The 26,528-nt window shown below is 33.8% G+C and overlaps 1 protein-coding gene across 1 annotated transcript; it reads right to left on the bottom strand.

Moving 5' to 3' along the window:
* Positions 1-74: 74 nt before the first annotated feature.
* On the bottom strand, positions 75-26,224 carry Haspin (haspin). The gene is made up of 12 exons (XM_073076390.1): positions 25,756-26,224; positions 24,123-24,190; positions 21,863-24,046; positions 21,525-21,607; positions 21,396-21,453; positions 20,352-20,541; positions 17,039-17,215; positions 16,481-16,598; positions 4,338-4,550; positions 3,156-3,251; positions 2,017-2,216; positions 75-591 (listed from the first exon to the last, which is right to left on the bottom strand). The coding sequence occupies exons 1-12, from the start codon at positions 26,115-26,117 to the stop codon at positions 390-392; spliced, it is 3,951 nt and encodes a 1,316-aa protein (XP_072932491.1). The 5' UTR covers positions 26,118-26,224; the 3' UTR covers positions 75-389.
* Positions 26,225-26,528: the final 304 nt, after the last annotated feature.

Consider the following 26,528-nt stretch of genomic DNA (forward strand, 5'->3'; position numbering starts at 1 on the left):
GGAAATCAGAAAAATCCATAGCTCTTTCGATTTCGCACACAAAACAAAAAACAGGATAAAATGAAAGTCATTGGTAACATAATATAGGCTTTTATTTTTCTGAATAAAGGCACTACCGTACCTAAGAAGGCACCTTTCTGCTGATATTTTTCTAATGCAACAACAATCTTGTAAATAACTTCAGCGTCTACAAATTTAACAAATTTACTCGATGAAACATTATTATATACATTACTATAATTGAACTTCGTGTCTAGGTTTTTATAACAAACTGTGCAAATTAGGTCATCCATTTTGATATTCTAAGTAAAAAAATATATATAATATTATATTGTTTTTCTTCAACTGTTATAATTTGTCAATGAGGATAATATCATAATAATTTCGTTTTAAAATTCGTTGTCAGTGAGTACAAATTGAGTGGCGCTTCCGTAGTCGAGTACTCTGTTCTTGATTTCCTTCAGCTTCGCGATATAATGCTTATGAATTTTCGTGTTCGTCCTTGTGTAGCGGAGAGCTGTTATCATTTTATCAACAGTGTAATGCAGCCACAGGATGTTCGTGTACGGCTCGAAATTCTTCCAATCATTACTGTAAAAAAAGAAAAGAGATATTGTTATTCATCTTATATATAAAATTCTCGTGTCACAATGTTAGTTACCGTACTCCTCCGAAACGGGTTTACCGATTGTCACCAAATGTTATATGCTTATTCAGTAGGTCTGAGAATCGGCTACTATCTATTTTTAATACCCCAAGTGATAAGGGTTGTTCAACCTTAACATTTCTTTATCTATATGGTAACACAACATTGTTGGGTTACCTAGTATGTAATAATTTTTTGAAGTAATACTTCTTTTGTGCACTTGATTTCAAAGGACTTTTATTACTGATACTTTTGATTTCATAAAATAATTAATGTAACATTAAAAGATTGTATGTTTTTATAGATGAGTTTAGTATTGTAATTAGCGTAATACATTGTATACGTTTTATATGCTGATGAAATCAAGAGAGTAAGAATATAAATAATCAAGTTTGAATTATTTATGATTAGATAAGTAATAATTGTTGTGAGATGATTCATTTACACGTGTGACATTTTCTCATGGTACACGTGATGTCGATGCATTTTATAGCCCAGAATCTGATAGTAAATAAGTGGCCAGATAATTTTGAAGCCACTGAGAATGGCCATAGATGTGTCGCTACCACTGACGAAAAAATTGACATGCGTCATATTAGTAATCTCTTTTATCATTTTAACATACTTGTGGTACCGTATGAACCGATCGCATTGAGAAGCACATATTTAGTCGCGTGTAAGGGCTGACACGAATTCAAGTTTTACGGTACCACACATTTGTCTAACCTAACCGAAACATCGGTAACCTAACAAACTAACAATTTGTGCGAAGAAATTTGACGAATGCACCACAAATGCGCTCGTTAGTGAAAGGCTCGCGAGCCGTACGTGTTGAAAATATAATGCGTTCTGTTTACGCGCCGCTACTGCACCACACGCGCGTAGCTAAGTACTCTGAAAGCCGCACATGAGTTAATGGGTTCGCTAAACAGACACAGCCACTACTCAAGTGCGGCGCGCGTTTTTTTTTTTTATAATATAGGAGTAGCAGACGAGCATACAGTCCACCTGACGGTAAGTGGCTACTGTCGTCCATGGACATTTCTAATCAACCCCATATAGGATTAGATATTCCTACCCGAGGTCGGCCACAGATGCGCCGCTACCCCTGAGGACTAAGCTGGAACGTCTCGGAAAAGTATGTCTCCCTTACCACACCCTTCAAACCGGAACACAGCAGCGCCTAACACTGCTGTTATTAGGCAGAAATAGGCGTGGCGTTGGTATCGCCCGTGTCGAACCACAAAGGTTTCTACTACCTTCTTTTAACACTGCTGTTATGAAGCAAAATAGGTGTGGCGGTGTTGCCGGCGTCGAACCACAAAGGGTTCTACCACCTTGTTCACCATGTTTCGGTACTATCAACTCACCCCAGTTTGTCGCGCATGAGCCGGTACACCTCGAACTGGTAGTCGCCGACCGCGCCGAAGAGCGCGTCGTCCGCCCCCAAGTCGTTGTAGAGCGCCCGGCCGCCGCGCGCCGCCCGCGACAGCGAGTAGTCGATCACGGACGCCGCCACGCCGCAGCGGAGCGTGCGGTGCAGCCGGCCGCGGATCACGAACGTTGCGTACTGGGGGATGATAACCAAATTAATATATATTTTTTTTTATAACATCAGAGTAGCAAACGAACGTACAGTCCATATGATGGTAAGTGGCCCCCATGGACATCTGTAATCAACCCCATATAAGATTAGATGACTACTAAATAAATGAGATTTAAAAAAAATAAAAAAGATTAGATGAACATTGCGTACTGACGGATAGTTTTTACATTAGAGCACGGACTGGACCGCATGCTCGTCCACTGATGGTAAGTGTATGCCTCCATAGACATCTATATTCTGTCCCAGTTAAGATTACGATAAATATTACATATTGGTGGAAATTATCATGATTTGTATTTTTTTTATAATTAATATTAGAATGATGAACATGCAATCAACCTAATGGTAAGTGGCCCCCATGAACATCTGTAATCAACCCCACATAAGATTAGATTAATGTTGCATACTGATGAATAGTATCAGAATTAGATTTTTTTTATAATATTAGAGTTGTGGACGAACATGCAGTAAAGATGGTAAATGGCTACTGCCCCCCTTGGACATAACCTGTAGGCACCCCCAGATAAGATAAGATAATAGGTAGGATAAGATTCCTATCCGAGGTCGACAACAGATTGTCGAATTTATTGGTATGTATATAAAGGAATCCTTTTTAGCAGAATTCATAATTATACTTAAAGAGTACTTGTAGAATATTATGTCATAACATATTCCCTACTGTACCACTGGTCAATTACTTAAAATAATGTTTAATGCTCGACAGATTGCAACAAAAGCTTGTTAAAAAGATTGTGAATTTTTATTTGATAAGCATTGCATGAAATTCGCTTCAAAGTAACCTAGTAACTTCATTTTTAAATACAACAAATCCAATTACTTCAAATGATCCTTCACTTAAAACTACAGTTGATGACAAAATAAGGGTATAAAATAAACACACACCTTCTGATCAGTGGGTGATATAAGCACGTTGCCCCAGTGAAGATCGCGATGTTCGAACTGGAACGCCTCCTCTGCCACCGCCAAGCCCAATGCTATCTGGAAACGAGAATAAGCATAAATTAATTCAAACTTCCATTGAAGGGGCAACATAAAAACAACTAACATCAAATACATTTTAATTTTAATTTAAGCATTACATACATTACAAAAATAATAGACTTCATCTAATTGGAGAAATGTCAGTAATTTCAAATAAAAAATATCGTTTTCGTTAACACTATTATATAAACTATTTTTGTTTTTTTTTTATGTGAAAAAATACTTTGGAAAAACATGCAGTCACATAATTATCAGCAAAATTTTTTTATGCTTCAAATAAACATATAACTCAAATAAATAGAGCATAATAAACGTTATACATCAATAATACAAACATGCACACAAAATTAAAAACAAAATTAAAACAATAATAAAAAATCAAATCAAAACAAAACAAAAAAATAAAACCAAACAACATCACTGGGTGCACATCAAAAGCCGCGCTACATCACGCCGCAGAGGATAAGTGAAAATCTAGTCAAGGATATGAACAACTTGCACTAGACAATCACTCATCGTCCGCAGTGCGTCTGGCCATGCAGTTCATAGCTGAAAATAATACAACAAACAAAACAGAAAAACAAATTAAAAAAAACTTCTTATGTAAACTTCACATTGGTTGGAAACGATCATGTTGATGTCTTATGAGATTATTAGGGAGCTATTGGACCTATTGGTAATTAATGTTCAGAGATTAAATAAAAAAGAACTACTAACTAACTAACTACAAACGTTAACATTCGCATATTCTTTATGATGATACTAATGGACTCTTTGAAAAATTCAAAGAATATGGTGTCCTTTCTTGCAAGTTTACCTTATCCCTAAATCCTGCTTTATCATTTCTAGTTACAAAAAAAAACTAATAAAAATCGGGACAAAATGAGAACAGTAATGCCAAAAAAAATCAGAGCATACAAATCAAAAAAATAGCACGTAATTCTACAAAAACACTAAAACAAAAAAGGAGACATCTCTGCTAAAATTAAATTCTTTGGCATCAGAAAATTACACAACAAAACAATCAGAACAAAAACAAAAAACAAACACAAAATGTAAACTAAGCAGCAACAAACAACAAACCTGCTTGAACAGCGCGAACGCCTGCTCGGCGTTGTTGAACTGGTAGCCCTCCAAGTCCTGGCCGGCGTTCGCCAACTCCAGGACAATGTAGCTCTGGTCCGCGGGCAACGTCGCCGGGTTGTCGTTCTCGGAGCCCTTGCACTCGTCGTACAACTCCCAGAGGTCGAGCAACCGCGACGGGTACGGCCCTTGTACGCAACGCACCGCTAGTACCTTGAACAACGGAGTTTACAAGTTTTAGAGGTTTCCACTTTCCATACAAGGTAGCAATTAGACCTTCAGATATTGTTATAAATTTGGTTATTCGAAAAATTACACAGGTTTACAATATTTTTAACTGATTTTGAAAATGGGACCTCTATAAGCTTTTGTTAGGGATCTGAAGTAACATTAAAGTTTTCTATATACATAGCTTATATATTCCCCTGTAAATAATCTCTTTATATGCATGAAAATTCCTTAAAGACGCAACCTATATCCAAAATTTGCCCCTTGTAGAAATAAACATAAAAATATGTTTTCATGACTTATAAAGAAGGGTAACAGCCACAAGGCCACAAGGGACAGAACAAGTTAAGTGCCTCCAATAAGGGTAAGCCATACCCAGTAGTGGACTTCAAAAGACAGAATGGTAAAAGGATCGACGATAAGTTAATTAACGATAATTATTTTATATCACGGCGTGCGTAAATGGACGTTTTACGCACGCTTCGCGTGCGCAAAACCCCCATTTCCGACCCCGTAATATAATAGTACATTACAATACGAGGACGAAAAATTTTTTTCTGTCAGAAATTAAAAGTCAGTCAAAAAAAAAGTCAGAAAAGCATTTTTCGTCCGCGTGTTGTATAAAATTTTATATCACGGCGTGCGTAAATGGACGTTTCGTCGTTTCGTCCTCGTATTGTAATGTACTATTAAGGCACAGGACATTTTGATTATCTGTGGTCGATGTGATCACCGTTGCATTTAATACAAGAATTTACTTTACCATCAAGTTTCACATATAATTTTCCTTATTAGTACCAGTACCAGTACGGTTTAACCCGGCTACAGAACAGAATGATACAAAAATCATTACAGAAACACCGTTAAATCCAAGATTACGATAAAGCACGATTGGACGCACAAAAGAAATAAATTAATGCACAACCGGCGGCGGTAGGCCTCCATCTTGAAACCCGTTATGTTAACAAGATAACGAGTTGCATACACATTATGCACAATCTTATTTCGCATCGTAAAATGCAGTTGCATGGTTATTGCATCATTGTGCGTTTCCGCCTTGCCCGTTAATGTTTCATGAATAATCTTAACGAGGTTTGCGAATGAATACGACTGTTAATTAGCGAACGTTATAAACGGACCTAGGTCCCGTTTATATCTCCAGACAATGCGCGTGTCAGACACGGCACGAGGCATACAAAAAGTGTATTAACGTATTTATGATCTTTACTACCGCAAAGAAACAAGGGTTGAAATATTGTATACAATTATATAAGTTTGTCTGCCACGACCGGTGTCTAACAAACTCCAAAGTTATTAGATATAAACTAACCCTTATTTATTAAACATACGAGCAACCAACGTCGCCTTGTGGTCTGAGTAGTTGATTAAGGCGCTGCCAGGGTGATAAATCTGTGATTTTCAACCGTGCTTTTTGTAATACAATTTTGTGTCATCTCCAATGGACGTCTATATTTAATTGTACTTATCTCTATAAATTTATACAATTATTATTCATATTAACGATAGGTTTTTTACTCCTAAAAATATTAAAAGTGGTGGAAGTTTAAAGGTGGTAGAACCCTTTGTGGTTCGACTCCGGCGGCACCACCGCCACACCTATTTCTACCTAATAACAGCAGTGTTAAGCGCTGCTGTGTTCCGGTTTGAAGAGTGTGGTAAGGGAGACATACTTTTCCGAGGCCTTCCAGCTTAGTCGTCAGGGGTAGCGGCGCATCTGTGGCCGACCTCAGGTAGGAATATCTAATCCTATCTGGGGTTGATTACAGATGTCCATGGGCGGCAGTAGCCACTTACCATCAGGTGGACTGCATGCTCGTCTGCTACTCTTATATTATAAAAAAAATAACAATAATAAACTATTTTTGTATACACTGACAGCGCCTTAATAAGTATGACACACACCGCCGATCGGAAATGGTAGTACAACATGAAATAATCTGTTAAAATAAACAGGAAACAAGATTTCAGATGACGTAACACTGTACCTATACAACAAAGGAAAATACGTAAAAGTTTTTTGTTTTGTCATCTTATCAGGTTACCGAGTTTCTTGACGAATAAACAAGCTCTTAATTTCGAATTACTTAATAGCGTATAGTGAGAAATATCTTTTAATCACTCCATTGTGCCGGTTTGGTGAAAGAGAATAAAAAGTAAACTCGGACGGTAAATGGTAACATCGATTTGGATTACAAAACGAATATTTTGATTACTTTAACTTTAAATTTTCCTCTTGAAGTGCACATAAGGAATTCATGCAATGCAGCCCCACACCACAAAGTAATTAATATAATTAAAACCTGTTGTATTATTATATTGTTATTAATTATTATATTCCCCTCGACCACGTCAGTATAGCTCTATTTCCTTTACATCCATGAAACATTTACGTGTAATTATAGGAAATTCCCATGTGCTGAGATTTGCGTCAATGAGTACAAATTGTATTTACGCACCGCTACTTTACATAAGCTAAATATTTGCTAGTAAAATAATACAAATTCCTTACGTCCGATTTATTAAGATAGAGACAAGTCAAGGAGAGATAAAACAAAGTATTTCTTAGACTTATTTTTCAATTTCCCATTATCGTGTTTAAATTTATTAACATCAATTTCGACTTACAGTATTTAAGTATGTACTGTATGCTTGGAGTATTCTAAATAATTTGTGGGATTAAAATGAAACTAATGATTAGTATATATTCTTCATACTGAAACTACCTGAGAGACAGAATTCGAGATTATTTTAGAATATACGAATATATTCAACTCAAGTAGCGTATAACAGAGTATATCAACATATTAGACTCACAATGTAAGCAAATTATCAACAACTTAACCACATGAACCTCCGATCCAGTAGCAAGCATCGGCTATTTGAATTTCACACGATGTTTACAATATCCCCGTGCAAACTGCACTACACTGTGACGCAAGCCATTGTGTGGGAATCTCATACATTATGTAATTGGAGATTTGATTACGTAGCCATAACTAATGCACGTGTCGGTTGCGGCTCTCTGGTTAATACACATACGATAAGAGTATACGAATAGTTCAAATAAAACATTATATAGTTGTATAATAATGTTATAAAGTAGAAGAGTTTGTTTGAACGCGCTAATCTTAAGACATTTTAGTCAGATAAAAAGCAGGGATAGCCTAGTGGTTGAAACTCGGACTCTAGATCGAGGGGTCCGAGGTTCGATTCCCAGGCACGCATGTCTGATTTTTCGAAGTTATGTACGCATTATAAATTAATTATCACTTGCTTCGTTGCTGCACGAAAACATCGCGAGGAAGCCTGCATACCCGAGAGATCTTAAAAAAAAAAAATGTTCTCGACGGTATGTGAAGTCTACCAACACGCACTTGGCCAGCGTGGTGGACTATGGCCTAATCCACCTCATTCTGAAACGAGACCCCTGCCTAGCAGTGGGACAATAATGGATTGACGACGAAAAATAATATTTTTCAAATAGATTAGCTTTTTATTAAGAAAGGTTTAAAAATAAAATTTATAAAAATCGGTAATCTGGTACTCGAAATTCAGCTTCATCTGTCTGAAGCACGGAGTTTCATAAATAAGAAAGGTCTATTAAAATGGTCTTCAATTGAAGAATGTTAAAAGTGTGAATTCGATGTATATCACGTTACTATTTCGAAATAGATTTATCTGTAAATAATTAATACGCCAGAAGGGCGTCATTGACAAGTAATCTTTTCTTTCAAAGTAAACGATTGACACATAAACTGTAGGTAATAACGCCCATAATTTGCGTCAATGAGCATCAATCACGTAAACGTCGATAATTCGATTTGTATACTACGACGCTATTACGAGTTATACTACGACTTACGCAATGCGCTCTATTAACTACACAATAAAGAAAATAAGCGTGACGATTAATAATTCCACGGGTACTAATGAACCAAAATTAAAAAGATGAACATCCCTAAAGCCCGCTCCACATTCTCGCGGGGAAAGACCGAGAAAGGAGAATGTGGAGCTGATGCGAATCGAGTCTATAGTGTTATCGGGTCGAATTTTCGAGAATGTGGAGCGGGCTTAAGAATCCAGGAAAATGTATAATGTTTAGTGCGCACCACCCGACAATAGATGAAGTTTCTATCCATCACGTGTATTACACGTTCGCAATTCAGTATGTATGTTGTTTAATCACATACATATCATAATGTTTATAATATGTGGGATGTGCCATGTACTTTTTATTTCGTTCTAGTGCCTTTAGTCTGAAAGAGTTGTAGCAATTGATTGTGGATAAAGACTAAAGACACAAAGAATAATAAATCTAACATAGGATGGATATGGCAAAGATCGACATTTCACAATGTTTCATACTACTCACTTCATACCATGTCAAATTTCTATCTTTGGTAGGTGATCGTTGGATAGATTGATTATTAACAATGGGCGTACGCGTATCGTGACTCACGAAATAATCGACACAAAAAAATAATTAATTTTGAAATTAATAAAATCCTCGTGTTAATTATTAACGGAATTATACAGCTGATTATACGTAACAGTAGTTAACAGTTACCATAACCTTGGCGATCGATCTTTAACCTATACATGAGGAAATATATTCATTTAAATATCTATTAATCTTTTGTCTATTATACGCTGACACTATTGAATTTATTAGCCTATATATTGAGATAAAATGCAAATTTAATGCCAAATAAAATTTTATACGATATAGGTTAGGAGTGAACCATAAACTATTAAGTAACATTGGTATTTAACCATTGACAAAATCCAAATACAGGAGTCCTATTTAGAGTTGATTACTCATCTATAACTCTCGTCAAACACTAAGTTGGAACGTCTCATATAAATATAAAAAACTAAGTGACAGATTATCTGCTCTGCGTGGTCTTCGTTTCATTAGACAGATATTATTAAACCAATTGATATTATAACCACGCTAACAGTGCCATATTGTACTAACAGATAGTGTTATGATAGTGGTTCCCAGTGGTTTTGTAAAGACTATCTTATTTAATACACCTATTTATCCAAATGATAAACACGTCATCCCAATCGATAGAACCTAGTCCGAGAAACCAATTCATTTCATAATTACAAGAAGAAATTACATATATGTATTATAATAACAATAAGAATTGTTTTGTATGGTAGATAGTTATATGACATCGTAACAATACTTGTTATCCACGCCGCTTCGTAACAAACAATCAAAGGCAACGGAAGCCAAATATTGTTAGGTTAAATAACGCTTGGCATTTCCCCGATCCCAGGCGAACTCGTGGAACGAAACGTGACAACATTTGATCCAAACTTTTGCGATTTCACAATCTAATTTTCTATTGTTCTAAATTCACAGGTTTCTAAATCGGGATCAAGTATTTTTATCCTTATTTAGAGTGGTTATAATTCTATAAATAGATTAGAACAAAACAAGTTAAGAACATTTGTTGACAAACAGGCGAAAACTGGCATTACTGTCAGCGGAGGTTATTTTGTATGATAGCAACAAACGAGCACGAAGTACTCATGATAGTTGTATTTTTTCATAACTCGCATTTTTACGCTCATTTGCACGGTGACAAAATATAAATAAATCACGGTAGTGACTGACGGACGATTTAGGCCTTATTTCATCGGTGGATTCAATGCCAGAAGTGGAAGGTAGCCAAGCATAGTAGTTTTGTGATATTTGTAAGCTTGAAATTCTAAAAGACAGTACAATAGTAGCACAATCCAATCGTACCTATCTAATTGAAACAATTTGGTTCAATACGGCACTGACATTAGTATGGGACATCTATTTTTGTGGCTATTGCGGTCAATTTCAAGGCGAATGCCCGAACGTTAACGTTAATATGAACTGAAAGAGCATGATAGTGTGTGTAATCAGTGCCAAAAATCTCAACGACAATTTAAAACTACTTACGTAAAGTTCCAATTGCGACTTTTACCATCCAAATTGCGGTAACAATTTTACACTCGAACAGCTCTGGCACAATAATGTACGTAAAATCGTCATATTTAATTTTAAGCTGAATGACACTTACTGTAATCTTAGAAAATTAACACTTTAGAAACAATATCATAAGTGAGAAATGATAAATAACATAATTACATATTAAAATTATTATGAAATTAACACCGTAGGATACTGATATGATACCGCATATTCTTTCATAGATGAAAAAAATAAATAAAAAAATATACGTCGGAAAATATTGGTTTTATTGAAAATTTACTTCGGCCCATTTAAATCTGTTTAGAATAGCATGACAAGTCTCATTTCAATAGCTCAGCGTTCAGAATAGGTATATGACCTAACTGGTAACAAAAACTCAGCTCGTTCAACATGGATTGGCCCCGTTGCTCCAACGAAGCGTGGAAACCCACGGCGCACTTCTAAAGTGTGTCAAGTAAATTTCTCGAGGAAACTTCCTTGTGCGCTAGAATCTTGGGATTTATAAATAAACCTTTGTTCGGGATTTCAGATAGGTTTCACCTTAGCGCCTAGACAGACACGTGTCGGTATTTTTGTATACGCGACCTTTCCTACAATTTCTTTGGCGGACACAATTCAGATCTGTAGTTTCGAACGGTTGAATTTTCATTATAAAAAGTGACAAAAGTCAAATCATGATTCATACTGATTGACGTCCGTTATTACTAGGTACTCGATCAGTCTATCCAATGTTGTCATCGAAAGTACCTGCCTGTAAGAAATCGTCAAATTTCGTCTTTGGTAGACAAAAATAGGATAGATAAATTAATAGGACAGATAGTTTTTTAATAGCGGTTTTCTTATTCTTCCTTATTCGTCTTACGTAATAATAAAATACCGGTAGTCTTAATTCCGTACTTTGAGTTTTATCTGTAATTATTTCCTTGTATAGCACACACTTTGCGTGCGAACTGCGCAACTATAGGGCCTCAATAAAAACCATTTGGATCTTCACTGCTTACCATCATGAATAATGATGACCTTTATTTCAGTCATAGGCTTCCTTGTACCATGGTTGCCATATACTGACCACCCATTAGAGTATACATAAGCAATTTAAACCAAGTAGTCAAATTCCACAATAGAAACTTTTTTCTATTTATGGCTTCTTTCTTGCTTCTTATAAGAAAACCCAGTTGCATACTTTAACCACCTGACACCGCTTGCATAAGAATAATCATGTCAGGGAAATACAGATACGTTATGTAAATAGTTGCGATTCGACATTGATATAATATATTACCTATATTTGTATGCACTGTGATTGTACTCGTATGTAAGCAAGCAGAGGTATAATTCCTATGCATATAACGTACAGATCCCCACTTTTTATTCATTAAACAAAATTGAAAATTCTATCATAGCAAAATACGACATCTATCCCGGGAAATAATTTACCCTATATTTCTGGTATCGCGAATAACGTCAATGCTATATTTATATACAGCTCTGGGAGATCTAGACACGACAACAATAGGGTTGCCAACTACACTGAAATATTACCCCAAATTGGTTTAAATTGATTCTTTTTTAAATTTCTATTGGTCTAAGATCCGAAGCTAAATCGAACTGGACCGAGCTGATAATAGAATGAAACTCATTTTATAATGAAATTAGTACATTGGGTAATACATTAAAAATGGGTTTGCTAAAAAAATCCTGGACAGGATAATTTTAATTATTTTTTGAAAAATTAAAATTTAATTGAAAATTAAATTTTGCAACATCAAGATAATAAGAAAATTCTATTCTGAGTGAATGTTAAAAACATACAGAATGTGCAGGCTTTGGGTTGCCTATTATTTACGTGGACGAACTACTGGGTTGTCAGGTATAAACAGGTATTTCGCTGGCAACTACTTTCACTCATGATGATAATAGATAAAATTTTATATCAGTAGAAGCGCTGTTTTATTGTGAACACGTTGATATAGGGTTGTCTGCAAAATGAAAATTATTTTTTCAAAAAATTATTAAAATTATCCTGTCCAGGATTTTTTTAGCAAACCCATTTTTAATGTATTACCCAATGTACTAATTTCGTTATAAAATGAGTTTCATTCTATTATCAGCTCGGTCCAGTTCGATTTAGCTTCGGATCTTCTACTATATGGTCAATAGAGACGGTCACACAAATGGTAACATTTTTTTTTTTGATAATATTGCCTATGAAAAAATATTTTGTTGGTTTAGTTTGGTTTTTTGCTCCTTAACATTATTATATTATTAACCTTATTTAAACAAGAAAGCTTGATGCCAAAATATTTGCTAACCTTTTTAACATCTTTATAATGCTACGGAAATAAACGTCCAGTCCTTAAAAACGTGTCACTGCTAACATTGAATTATTCATACTATACAAATATGTTTATATGCACATACATGTGTGTGACCTAGTAACAGGAAATGTATACGTAATTTATTATGTACCTACTCGAGTAATCTTGTCACACTACTTGGAAGTGACATAGTAATCACCTACTGCTGTCTTTGCTTGAGTTTTAATTAGTGTTGTATTTTATTAACTGGTTTCAGTAAAAGTGTGGAATACATTTTAATTTAAAAAATTGGTGGTAAAATTATTTTATCGAGTATAGTTGTTTTTTAAGATGTATATTTGAAGCCACAGTTGTCCAAAACAGTATCCAATTTTATATCAATACTTTTTGATGTTTTAGGGTTCCGTACCCATAGGGTAAAAATAAGCTCCTACTACTGAGTGTCCGCTGTTTGTTCGTCTGTTAAAGGGCTCTTAAACCCGAATAGACTCTATGTACTAATTAATCTCGCACTTAGCCGATTTCAATACAACAATTTCAATAATTAATTACATATCAAAGCACAAATAATTATGTTATCGATGGACATAAATAAACGACATACAGTCATACAAATGATGAACGGCTCAATTTCAATAAGAACTAAATTACTGTAGAGCGCTCATTGCTCATTGAACGTTGATAACGAGCCCAATATCTGACTGTCCCACATTCCTTATCGGGTACCTCATCGCTAAATTAGTTTTATCGCGTAGTGTGCACGCATCTTTATGAATGGAGTGATTCATGATGCAGATACGTTGATGGTAACCGAATTTCGTTTTGCAATCTAAAGCTTACGATTGTATGTTGCCACAACATCAGTACACAAAAACGGCTAGACATAAGTATCTGAGAAAAGCGAGGGCCACGTATAAAGGGATTTTATATATTTAAAAAAATGAGTTGTTATGTCGATATGCTTTTACATTACATACGTCACACAATTAACCTTATTAACTACAATATTATTATACCTTGATTAATTAAGGCACAATCATTTGTTTATGTTATACATTCTTGAAAATCTATAAGTCACGTTACCGTCGGTGTTATATGTTGTATATCAAATTATTACGTTTTTCCCGCATCGCAGCAAATTCGGAGAAAATTAAAAACCGAACAGAGAGACACGAGTTTTTATGGGAAGTGCGTAGAAAAACATGTATAGATTCCTAGAAATTCGGCAAGCAATATAGGAGGAAAATACGACGTAAATATGTTTCGCGTCAACATAAAATCTGCGCACATTATTATGAATGAAGTGATTCATAGTACGTATAACACATTAAAGTAGATACTAAAAGTGTATGCCGCCAAAACGTGTTTTTGTAGTGGTCATTGCACTTAAGTCGGAACTTGCGACAACAGAGGCCAAATTAAAGGTTCTAGATTATTGAACTGATAAAAAATAACGAACGAAACGTTTTAAGGCAAACGAAATACTTTACAATTGACTATCTGAATCTGTTTGAAAATATAGTTAGCCTATACGACTAATGGTCTGGTCACGGTAATAATATTACCGTGGTCTGATAGTGGTAGTCTGCGCAATGGATAACATATTTTTAAGAATAAAATATTCAATAATATTAGTAGCAAACATGCAGATGTTTTACAGGGCATCTATAACCATGCAGAAAAGTTTTTCTAAAGATGCATTGCCATTGCTGAAGTCTAAGATGGTGAAAGAGCACCAATCAAAAAAGACCAAGGAAATGCAAATTGACTAAAACTATTTTTTATTATTTTCTACTATTTCCAATCCTGAAGAAACATTCTTCTTTTTTTTTTAACAATTTATTTGATTTAAATTAATTCAGTACTTTTTGTATGATGCGCGGACGCACAGAAATTGTATATACGCATTTCCTTTACAAACATTTGAACTGAGATACGAGGTCGTAACGGTAACAATATTGTGTTAATAAAGTATTATTATGCTAATCTTTGGCCGATAAGCGAAAGTTGACTACAAAACGTGTACATATACTGAAGTTCAGTGTATGTTGTATGTATGGGTTCAGTAGGTAACTGAACCCACGTCATAGTAACAATGGGTCGCCGTTTAAAGACTACGCATACGTGTCCTTTCTGACATTGACACATGAACGTTGCTGAAGGCATTCAAAATTTAAGTGCTATCGCTTTTTGCATTTGTTATTTGAAAATTTTAATGCTATAGATAGTTATCAAGAAATCTGAAGAGTTGAGTTTAAGACGAGGAAAAATTGTTGACGTTGATTTCTCATGTAATCGTTTCAGCCAACCTCTTTTATTAACATATTTTTACATTCTAAATCTAAATGACAAGAACAGAAAACATTGGCATGTTTGTTTGTTCTTATTTATATTTATTTTACGCGTGACAAAGAAAGATAGGCATTCATTTTATAATAGTAAGCATAGTATAAAACTGGTATCGATAAGAATAGTCAAGTTTTAAGACGGGTCTATAATAAAAATACTTCGATAGAGAGGTATCTCAAGGTTATCTTCAGGTCGCCCGAATGTCTAGACCGTTGAACTTAGACACTTTAAATTCTGTGATTTTCAAGTATCAATACGAGTATTTTGAAGTATGTATTTTAATGTGACGAAAATAAAATACGTCAATAGGTACGTCACTATCAACATGTTCTTTTACGATTTATACAATGCCAAAACATGTTTTAACAATTTTTATTTTTTGCGTTGGCAACGTACACACACGAGAAAGTGTGTCGCGCAAGTTTTTAAAGGACTGGACATCCGACTGCCCCTAAAAGAACATTATTACCTAGCACTTACCATAAATACTACCGGATTTTCAAATCAGCGGTATAAAACAAAACTCAAATCTTAGTAAGTACTGCCTTGAAAGCAAATATCCGCTTATTCGTGTTCCATTATATGACAATAGCGTGTGTGAATTAATCAGCGGGGTAAATGGGTCAAGAGCGGAGGATGTATGATCGTATGAACGAAGATTGACGTTTCAGTGGGGTACACAATCACAAAATAATGAAACGTAACAACCTTTAATGTTTAGACAAGTTAATTTTAGTACATGACACAATCGATTGCAAGATTGAAACTGACAATTTCAAAGGGTAAAATATAAGTTGATAATATAAGAGCCAGCGAGCAAAATAAACATCATACAAAAAATATTGTAAGCTATAAAAACACTTTCGTTTGAGTATTTTATCGAAGAATAACAATATTTACAATATTTTAAATTTTTGTTTTCATAATAACATGTTGTGATCAAACTTAAATCAGATTATATATTATTTCCATAAAATATACCTATGTGGTAACTATTTTTCAGAAATAATTGTAAACAATATAAAGTCAATTCCAACATACTAAACTGACCCTCTTGAATGGTTGCCTCACTAAAAGCCTCACTAAGACTGAACATAATAATGACTTAACCGTTGATAAAAGTATCGCAAACACTAATATTGTCCAATATTAAGAGACAACTACGATGAAAACCATATATGCAAATAGTATTTCACGCGGACAATGTTTCGGTATAAACCTAGCTATAGCTATATAACAAAGAGACTCACCTCATTAAACACGTCAGTGGCATTCTGTACTGAGTGCAAGTCCAATGCGTCGATATCGTTACCGTCATCAAGGTGTCGTTCAATTTCTGCTATTGGAGCGCGCAGTGCGCTCAATTCCCTGCGACAAATTAACATTGTTAATTACATTGTTAAATGACAAATTTCAGCATATCTATATAAATTACAGATGATTAGATATTAATATGCAAATACTAGACTGATCTTGAAGTTTTTGTACAAGTTATGGTTAAACTTAAAACGAGTAAGTATTACAATATTTTATCTTTAAATAATATTATTTTATTGCACTGTAGTCTATATTCTTTTTAAAGCTGACCCATATATGTGATTCCATGTCACAAAACTTTAAACAGTCACTTTTTTATCTATAGAATCAACTACAGCGGAACTACTTTTGAAAATATCTATTATATATTTTAAAACTAGTCTTCACTTAAAGATTGAGAAATTTACATGAAACAATTAGGTCATTTTTAGCTCTAAAAATCTCCATAATACATAAGATAACAATTACCACAAAAAAAATTCAACACTCACATAGCAATCACAATCTCAGAGATGATCTCGTGGTAGTCCTTCTGGTCCTCCCCATTGACCTTGGTAGCACCGGCGATCGGCACTATCTTCATCACACGCGCCCGTCCATCGCCCGCGCGCCACAGGTACACCTCGCCGTACACGCCCTCGCCGATCTTGCGGCAGTTCTTGAGGACCCTAAAGGGAAAACACCCTTAAGTACGCAGGGGATATCGCTAAACTTAAAGCTGTTGTGTATGAAAGAACAGCCCTTTTGGACAGAGGTGTAAACACAAATATAACAGTCAGTAACACATATTATATTTGTGCCAACAGTGGGTTTTTATTTATTTTATTGCATCATCTTTAGGAAAGAAATGTACAAAAGGGCAAACTTAATGCTACATATGTAAAACAGTTACACCACAAGGTATAATGTGTTGTATTATATTTTCATATCTGTTCTCATTCGATCATTGCATTTCTATAGTTATATGATGCGATTCAACCCAGCGTTCAGGGAAAACCAGACATTAGTGATGTTTCAGATAAAACACATACTTAAGTTTAGGTTAAAAATTAAATCAGACATAAAATTTGACTTAAATTATATAATACTTCTGTTTCATGACATTCAAAAGGAAATTATTAAAAGCTGAAGAAAGAATACAATACAGAAATATTATTTCAAACAAGAAAAAACATGCTTTCAATAGTTGCAAAAGGTTTAGATAACTTGGTGAGATCAACAAAAAAACCACAGCACGAGTGACTCATTGTGACTCAACATTCAATATGTTTAATAATATTGCTAGAGATTGTAATAAAATGTTGGAATGATATTGAATTGCTGTGCTGGTAAAACTAGTCATTCAAAACAATGTCTATACAGCAATATTGAAATATCCTATGTTTCTCTGTAGACATAAATCTGATATTAAAATAGTTGGTATTTTAGATAGAATAATATTTAAGATCATAAATGGTGTCAAAAAGGAGAACAGTTTAATAATAATACATCTCTGGCCAAGTAAAAGTATTTATGATTTCTTTTTTAAGTTTCTTATATATTTCTAAAACATCTTATATTTTTTTCCTTCTCCATTACAGCATGTTCTATTTATAATTGTCACATAAAATATTTCTGTAAAACTTTTGAAACCTGGCAAGTCAAAATCATTGTGTAAAGTGTCCATCACAATCTTTAAAAAATCTAATATATTTCTAAAACAAATATAACCTAAAAAGCGATGATTAAACTATCTAGTGTCATAAATAAACACAGACATTCGTAAATAAACCAGCTGGCATTATTAAATTATCAGTATCAACATATGTGTACTTTTTATTTAATTATCACATTTTTATTTTATCTGTTATCTGTCTATATTTACATTTCTATCAGAGTACTTCGAGATTAAGTCTGTTATTAAAATTGGGCTTCGTATTGAATATTTCTTATGTCTATGCGAATAACTGTGATAAAGTAGCGAATCTCCCAACATTCAAAAGATTACATTTTTGCAAACAATGATGAAATATGGTGATTGAAGTTCACTTTACCAGCTATATGACGTTTTTTACAATAATTCTATAACATGTATATTTTAATGAGTGAGTTAATTTTTTTTTTTATAATATAAGAGTAGCAGACGAGCATGCAGTCCACCTGATGGTAAGTGGCTACTGCCACCCGTGGACATCTGTAATAAACCCCATATAGGATTAGATATTCCTACCTGAGGTCGGCCACAGATGCACAGCTACCCCTGAGGACTAAGCTGGAACACCTCGGAAAAGTCTGTCTCCCTTACCACACCCTTCAAACCGGAACACAGCAGCGCTTAACACTGCTGTTATTAGGTTAATAAAGTTAACTAGTAATTCTAAACTTTAGGATTACAGTTATTGCTGTAGATATAAACCTAATTGATTCTTACGATTTCGTGTGATCAATATTAATATACTTAAAGCATTGTTAATTATAATTATTTTAGACATAAAAGATTTGTAAATTTGTAAGTTGAGTATTGTAAGTTTTGTTAGACAAAAATTGAACGCTATGCTAGCTGAGAGCCCTATTTCCAGCCAAAGGGATCTATCAGATTTATGAATTAAAAGACATTAAATATTATTCCATATTAATTTCTGTCATTGGGATAGACATGTTGATGTTGCAAATTATATTTCTATGGTGCCTTTCATTAGTCAATTAATCTTTACCATGTATGAACACATATTTAAGTAGAATGCATGACTCACATCACAAAGTCGGAATTCTGAGAAAGCATATGCTAAGATTCTTAAGTACTTTGAATAGCCTGTCTGACAATAACAATAACTATGGAGCAAATAAATAACCTTAAATATGTCAATACATATACAGTAGACCCATAGTCATCTTTGTCGACTGTAATCAGTCTGGCAAAATTGCTTGTATATTGTCAAAATACCAAGAGACTACTCTAATTTATTGTAGTTACAGTATTCCTTTGGACCCCTTTGGTGATATAATAAATAACAAATTGAATCTCATTTGATCGAGTTGTTTCGGACCAAATTGCCTATGACAAATGGCCAGATAGACATATGAGTGACCCTATTCTGTTCTGTTTTTCATTTTTTTTATATATAGAACCCAAGAAACTCAAATGACAAATCTCAGTGTTGGATCCCCCAAGATTTGTTATTCCTCTCTTATACATATTCTCAATAACAAGTACTAGTCAACTCTTCTTGTATACAATAATGAAAGTTGTTCTCATTGTATAATATTATTAACAAACATACAACTTTTTAACTATCAATGACATGTTATATTTGACATGTTGTGTAATATTATCTAATCCACGGTTACACTAACCATGATTTGTAATGATAATGATTATGTATCTATTCAATAAGCATGCTGTCTCTCACTCGAACACAAGGAAAGCATGTCTAATTGTCTAATAATATAGCTTAATAGTAATTTTAGACATGTTTCACTATCCAATAATGCTGGAATTAGGTTATAAAGCTTATTATTTATTCAATTAGTATTACAAATTACACAATACTTAATTAAAGAGAAACTCATTTCGAAATATGTAGTGCAAATATTTCATCACATTACAATGTGGGGTAGAGTGAGAAAAACGAGGTCGCGAGGCTAAAATTAAGCGAATATCACATCAATAACCTAAAAACTACAATAACAAGATGTCATTTGCTGTTTGCCTGACCCAGTAAAAACAAGCTGTTTTATTGTTAGAACAAGGCCATATTGGTTACTGTAAATAACTGCTATTATACTATATATATACAAAGAAGTACTGTAGTTGTGTTTACTTACGGGTCTGGATAGCATTCATCAAACAAGATGGGTTCTGTTTGATTGCAGCGCCGGAGTACGTAGTCACGCGCAGTGAGAATGCGACTCGTATCATGAAACTTGTCTAGAATCGTGACCTCGTGTCGAGAGTCACCAATCGACAGTTTTGATAGCTCGATAATCGTATCATCACAGTCCCCGTTCAAAAATCCTGAAACACAACCCACATTGTGAGTTACATGCCGAACGTCCGCAAGACGGAACGTCCCATCTTTACGGCCTGGAATTATCTCGCGTTTTTTGGAACAGCTACGAAAAATGCATATTACGCTTACGGTCGGAAGAGAAAGGATCTCTCGCCTTTCTATACCTTCACTACTTCACGACTTTAGTTTTCCACTCCCGTTCCTTTTATAAATCTGGATTACCCGCAAATCCTCGCTTGAAGGTTGGCAAGCATCGTCATGAAACGCGGACACAAGGAAGTCGAACCAATGACGATGAACGAACTTTCGCCTTGCATGAGTAAGCGTTGTTACGTATACTAACAATCACGACACGTAAATCATGTCATTATCACCCAAACAATTGAAAAACTAACCTGTGTATTGCAGGGAAAGATGCATGCACTTAGCTTTACACACTTTTGTCGAACAAAGACGCAGAACCAAGCTATTATCCCGTTAGGGATAATAAATGGCAGTCAAAAATGTCCGTTTAAAACACAATTTTCACACAGTTCTTAGTATCGTACTACTATTGTACGCAATAGTAGCACTTGTTAAACTACAAAACTTAAATACCACGCAATTAATTTATAATAATAACAAAAAATAAAAATTATGGACAATGGCCAACAGCGTCTTCTTCCGCGAATGAAGAATGTCATTCATTCACAGATTATATTAAAAATGCACAAGCGCGTACGTTTTTGTGGAGGGGGAACGACGGAGTTGCCAGCTCATCATTGTAAATTACTACCATGGTAAAATATTTTTAAATTATATTAATTTTACAAAATAAAAGAGAATTGCAGCTATTGAAATTATTTTGATCATTACCTACCTTCTAAATCATCAAAATGTACCGAAGAACTTAAACTGACATTGGAAGCATTGGGATCCTGAAAAAAAAAAACATTTATAAAAAAAGGTATAACAGAATTTTAAATATTACTTTCAAAATATGTCTTACTTTAACAATTTTGATTGTAGACCGGCTAGGTTTGGATACAAATGTACTTCTGCGACTAATAACGGATTCATTGTGTAGTGAACCTGTAAAAATACAGATATTGGAACAATACAAATTTGTAAATAATAAATACAGGAAATTTGGCTATGTTTGTAATTATTATGAAATATTACATTTTACAAAACAGTGAGATGTACCTGACATTACACTGAAACTTTGGTTGAATGTGACATTATTGAAGTTTTTTCATGACAAAGAAAACAGTCAATACAATTTGAAAAGTTTGTATAAATATTAAAAAAATATAAAATGTATGAAGTTTAGATAAATAATTTTACCTTGGTATTCTTGCATTTCCATAGTACTAATTACGCTCTGCCTGTATTTTCTTCCTTTTGTTTTTAAGGATTCGTCATCTAGAACAGAGTAATCAAGGGTATCGCCCATAGTCGTCATTCTTCTGTATATGCTTAGTGATCTTTCCCATTTTTTGCCTGGCTTTAATACGATTGCTGGTTTTATGTCACAGTTTTCATCTGCGTGTATTTGCGATGACCTATACATACTTTCTCTAAATAATCTTGAACTCTTTCTTGTATTAATGTTTGTCATTTCTTCACTTAAAACTTGTGGTTCTGCTGGTTCAAGAGTAGTTTCATCTTTCTTTTCATCATCCTTTAATGGCGATTGTACATCATTATCTATCTGTACATCTGTTTTACTATCATCATTAATTAAACTACTTTCAGTGGATTCATTAATTAGGGTTTTATTTTCTAGTACATCAGACTTTTGTAACCTCTCTCTATTATTACTAAGTACAGTCTTATCTAATGTAGTGCTACTATTACTACAGTAAGAGTTATCTAAATTTAGTAGGAACGAATCATTTGTTATTTCATTTCTTCTTCTTGTTGTAACGAAACTTACACATTTTTCTTCTTCATCATTTTCGTTAAAATCAGAGTTCTCATTTTCAGAAGACGATATGATTACTTGATCATTGGAAATTATATTTTCACTATTCGATACATAACTATCATTTTGAATGTTATTATTCGATGAATTGCTCGATAGATTGTCGCGTGATTCTTGTTCTTCAAAACTAGCATAATCACTTTCATTATTATTACTGTGTATGTCATTTTCACTACCAGAACTAAAACTAGTATTATTATGTAAGGAATAATCAGCCATGTTCTCATAATATTTCTGGAATACTGAATCATTCATTCTCTCCATTAAAACTATAGCCTCTTTAGGTTTAACATCCTCTGATAAAGATAACACTGATATATTGTCACTATCACATGTATCATAAAGTGATTCACTTTGTATATCCTCGGAAGCTAAAGATGTATTATTATTACTTTCCTTTAAACATGCATTATCATCATTAGAATGTACGCTACTAGCTGAACTGGTGTTAATATTTTCTATTGACTTACTTGGTTGAATATCTGATTGTCTTTTTGACATGCTTTTTTGATTCTGTTTATCTGTATCAAGTATTGATTGGCCTGCTGACTTTAAACTGAAGCTGTATTCAGTTTCCATAGATGTATCTTTGCTACTATCTTTAGAATCAAGTTTATAATCCTCATTATTGCTATGTAAACTATCTAACGTAGAATTAGCGCTGTCTATTTTTAAATTTTGGCTATCACACTCATGTTCTGTGCTACAATTATTAGCTAAATATTTTCTGAAACGTTCAAGACAAACAACATCGGAATCAGATTTTTCAGTCGTGTTATTGATTATAAAACCGAGAAAAGGTTCAAGTTCTGTAGTCTGTAATGAACCACTTTTCAAAGAGTTATTTGATACTGTAGTATGAAAACCCTCAGCACCTACACTTTTTTCTGACTTGTTATTTTCTAATCCTAAATCTTTAATATCCATAGATTCTGTATGTGTATTTTTATTAGTATCTTTTTCTATCATACTATTTTCTAAGTCTAGACATGTAATATAATCTTTTTCTTTTTTTGCTATAGTACATTCGGTTTGACTTTCTGGTAACTCATTATCTATAGTCATCTCAAATTCTTTTGCGCCTACATATTCTGTATGTGTCTCTTTATTTGCTGTGTTTTTTATAACACTGTTGTCTGACTTTTTTAGAGATATTTCATCTTTTTCCATGCAAATAACACTGTAATTGTTTTTATTTTCTTTTATTGGAGTTAAATTTTTAGAATCATTGATTAAATCCAGACGTATTGGAGAAAATTTATATATTGATTTGCCCCTATACTTTTCATGAAATGGGGTACTACATTCTGGTGAATTTTGTAACAACGGCGATTGGATCACACTTAATTTATTGTTGGTTGAACTACCGCACCTCCGTAATTTACTAAGTGTAGGCAATTGATTCACGATGTTATTAATAGAGTCATCGAGATGTATAGGGCTTGATATTTTTTCTTTTTCTATAACTAAATTATATGCCTTTATGTTTGAGGTGTTGTGGGAGAGGTCACCTTCATCACTTGCTGTATTTTCCTTGTCTGAATCTAAAAATAATATGTCATTTATTTAGTTTTCAGGTAATTCTTACAACTGTTCTTAATAACTGAAGCACATATATACCTGTACTGCTGGAACAGTTGAATTTCTTGGCTTTAGTTTGTTTTTTCTTGCAGTAAGTCCTACCAGCCCTACAACAGAATTATGAAAATTTTGTCATATATTTTGTATATGAGTACATATATTCCTATTTTATATTTAAACTTTTATATAAATAAATATACGGGTAATTGTAGAATATGGCTACAAACCAACAATTATAAAAATATTAAACAATTTATTTGTTTTTCTCACATCAGTATCATGAATAAATAATAAATTTATTCTAAAAATAAACACATGCACATGTACAAATTTATTTATGTACACATTTTCTACTATTTTGTAAGAACTTCAAATGGTGGCAACATTACAGTTTACTTTCTAAGAAATAGATCGGCACTATGATGATTAATACCTATATTCGGATAATGAAGTAATATTTTGAGAAAAAGAACATTTAGTATTATATAATAGTATATCTTGAAATAAGATTGTTAAGTGCATATTCCATCAACTACACAAATTACAAAATAATGATTACTAAATTCATTTTTAATGAGGTAATTTTAATACTGATTAATAATTATTATTTGATTTTTTCTTCTATCTAGTACATAGCACAGAATACAGTATAATTGAATTGAGGCTAACTTAATAATATCTCCATATCTTGTAACGATTATTATTATAGTTATGCTCCTCAGAGTGTGTTGAGACAGTAATTTAATAAGGGGCCGTTCAAGTATTACGTAACGCAATTTTAGAAGATTTTTGACCCCCCCTCCCCCCTTGTAACGCACCGTAACGTTTTTCTAAACCCCCCCTCTACATGTTACGTAACACTCAAGTGCCAATTTTAACCCTAAACTCGCTAAAAAGTTATGTTATAGTTTTTATCTTTGGGCGTGTTCAGCTGAACTAGGTCTCCTGAGTATTCTAAGTTAGTTTAAGTATAGTCAAAGCATATATACTGCTATACTGTACTATACTTAGTCTAACCCAGAATACTCAGGACTTAGTTCGGATGAACCCACTCATTCAAGGGATTCCCCGTAAAACGTAAATGAAAAGGGTTGCCAATTTAGGAGTTTTAATTCTCTATTTTTTTATTAAAAAATGTTACGTAACGTGTATTAAGAAAGACCCCCTCCCGCCCCTGTAACGCATCGTAACGTTTTACAAGACCCCCCTCCCCCCCAAATTGCGTTACGTAATACTTGAACGCCCCCTAATGCAATACAAATTAGTTTTTTTATATATTAGAAAATACATAACAGTGTGTCTTAATATGGAAACATAAGTATAATTTATAACACATTTATCTTTTTATAGAGGTATTTTACAAGATTTATATATTTATTTCCTCTTTATTGACCATATTAAAAATGAAGTACAAAAGGCAGACTTAATGCTAAATAGCATAATAAGTATTTTTAATAAAATTTAATACCTTTTATTAATTTTATTAAGTAGCAAACTGGTGTCTAGTCACCTGGTGGTAAATGATCTGCCGTTGATGTGGTGAGGTTGGCTGCTAATGCTTTTTGTATCAGTATTTACTTTTTAATACTCTTTAAACTTATTGTAAGGAAACAAATCAGGATACATAGCTTTGTTACAAGGTGCTAATCATAAAGAAGGTACTAGTACTTACTTCCGGGGCTGTATAATAGGACTGGAGTTACTTTTACACATATTCGGCGAATTTAAAAGTTGGTCGAACAAATCCGGTGTTCTGTTCACATGAATAGATTTCTCTGGAGTTAAGTATGCGGACTCTGACGACTCCCGTATCGGCTCCGGTTCTTTTAGACGCTTCACGTATTTCCTTTTACGAACTTTATTCGAAGCAGTGTAAGGGTTAGAAGTAACACAAGACATCTCACGCTTGACCTGCTTGATATTTTGTATATAGAACGCATCGAATAAGGAACTCTTATCGTCCACTGAAAGAACCATGTCTCGGTGGTCTATTCCTCCCCCAGTGTCTTTCTTAGATCTATAAGTCCGCCTCATTTTTCACAAATTATATCTAAATTAAGTTATCAAGTCACAAACCAAATTCTCACTTTTCCAAATTTGAAATTGAAACAACAACATAAAACAGCTTGACGGTTTGACTTTGAGTGACAATTGACCACAGATTATGCAAAAGTTAAATATCGTGTCACGGTGTCAGGCATAAATGGAGATCCGATCCGGATTTCGGACCAAATGGATCGCACGATAAAAAGTATAACGAAATAACATTTAAGATAAAAACAAATTCATCAAAAATCAATTAATAATTTATATAATTCCGTCGATTTAAGTACAAACTTGACTGATTGGCCATTGGCGACCCGTTTAAAAGCCCAAGGTTTGCTTTACATTTCTAAAATACGTCGTTGTTTTATATCTAGGTTACTATACTCTATATAGGTTGTC

Source organism: Epargyreus clarus, unplaced genomic scaffold (assembly GCF_041222505.1).
Source record: "Epargyreus clarus isolate Ecla_fem2 unplaced genomic scaffold, WU_Ecla_fem_2.2 ptg000009l, whole genome shotgun sequence".
Classification (NCBI taxonomy): domain Eukaryota; kingdom Metazoa; phylum Arthropoda; class Insecta; order Lepidoptera; family Hesperiidae; genus Epargyreus; species Epargyreus clarus.

Bases quoted from the DNA above. Each gene is read 5' to 3' on its own strand.
- Haspin (XM_073076390.1), bottom strand. From the start codon at position 26,117: ATGAGGCGGACTTATAGATCTAAGAAAGACACTGGGGGAGGAATAGAC. The intron at 21,454-21,524 runs GTAAGACATATT...TTTTTTTTTCAG, and splicing joins CTACAATCAAAATTGTTAAA to GATCCCAATGCTTCCAATGT. The intron at 3,252-4,337 runs GTTTGTTGTTTG...TCTCGTTTCCAG, and splicing joins CGTTCGCGCTGTTCAAGCAG to ATAGCATTGGGCTTGGCGGT.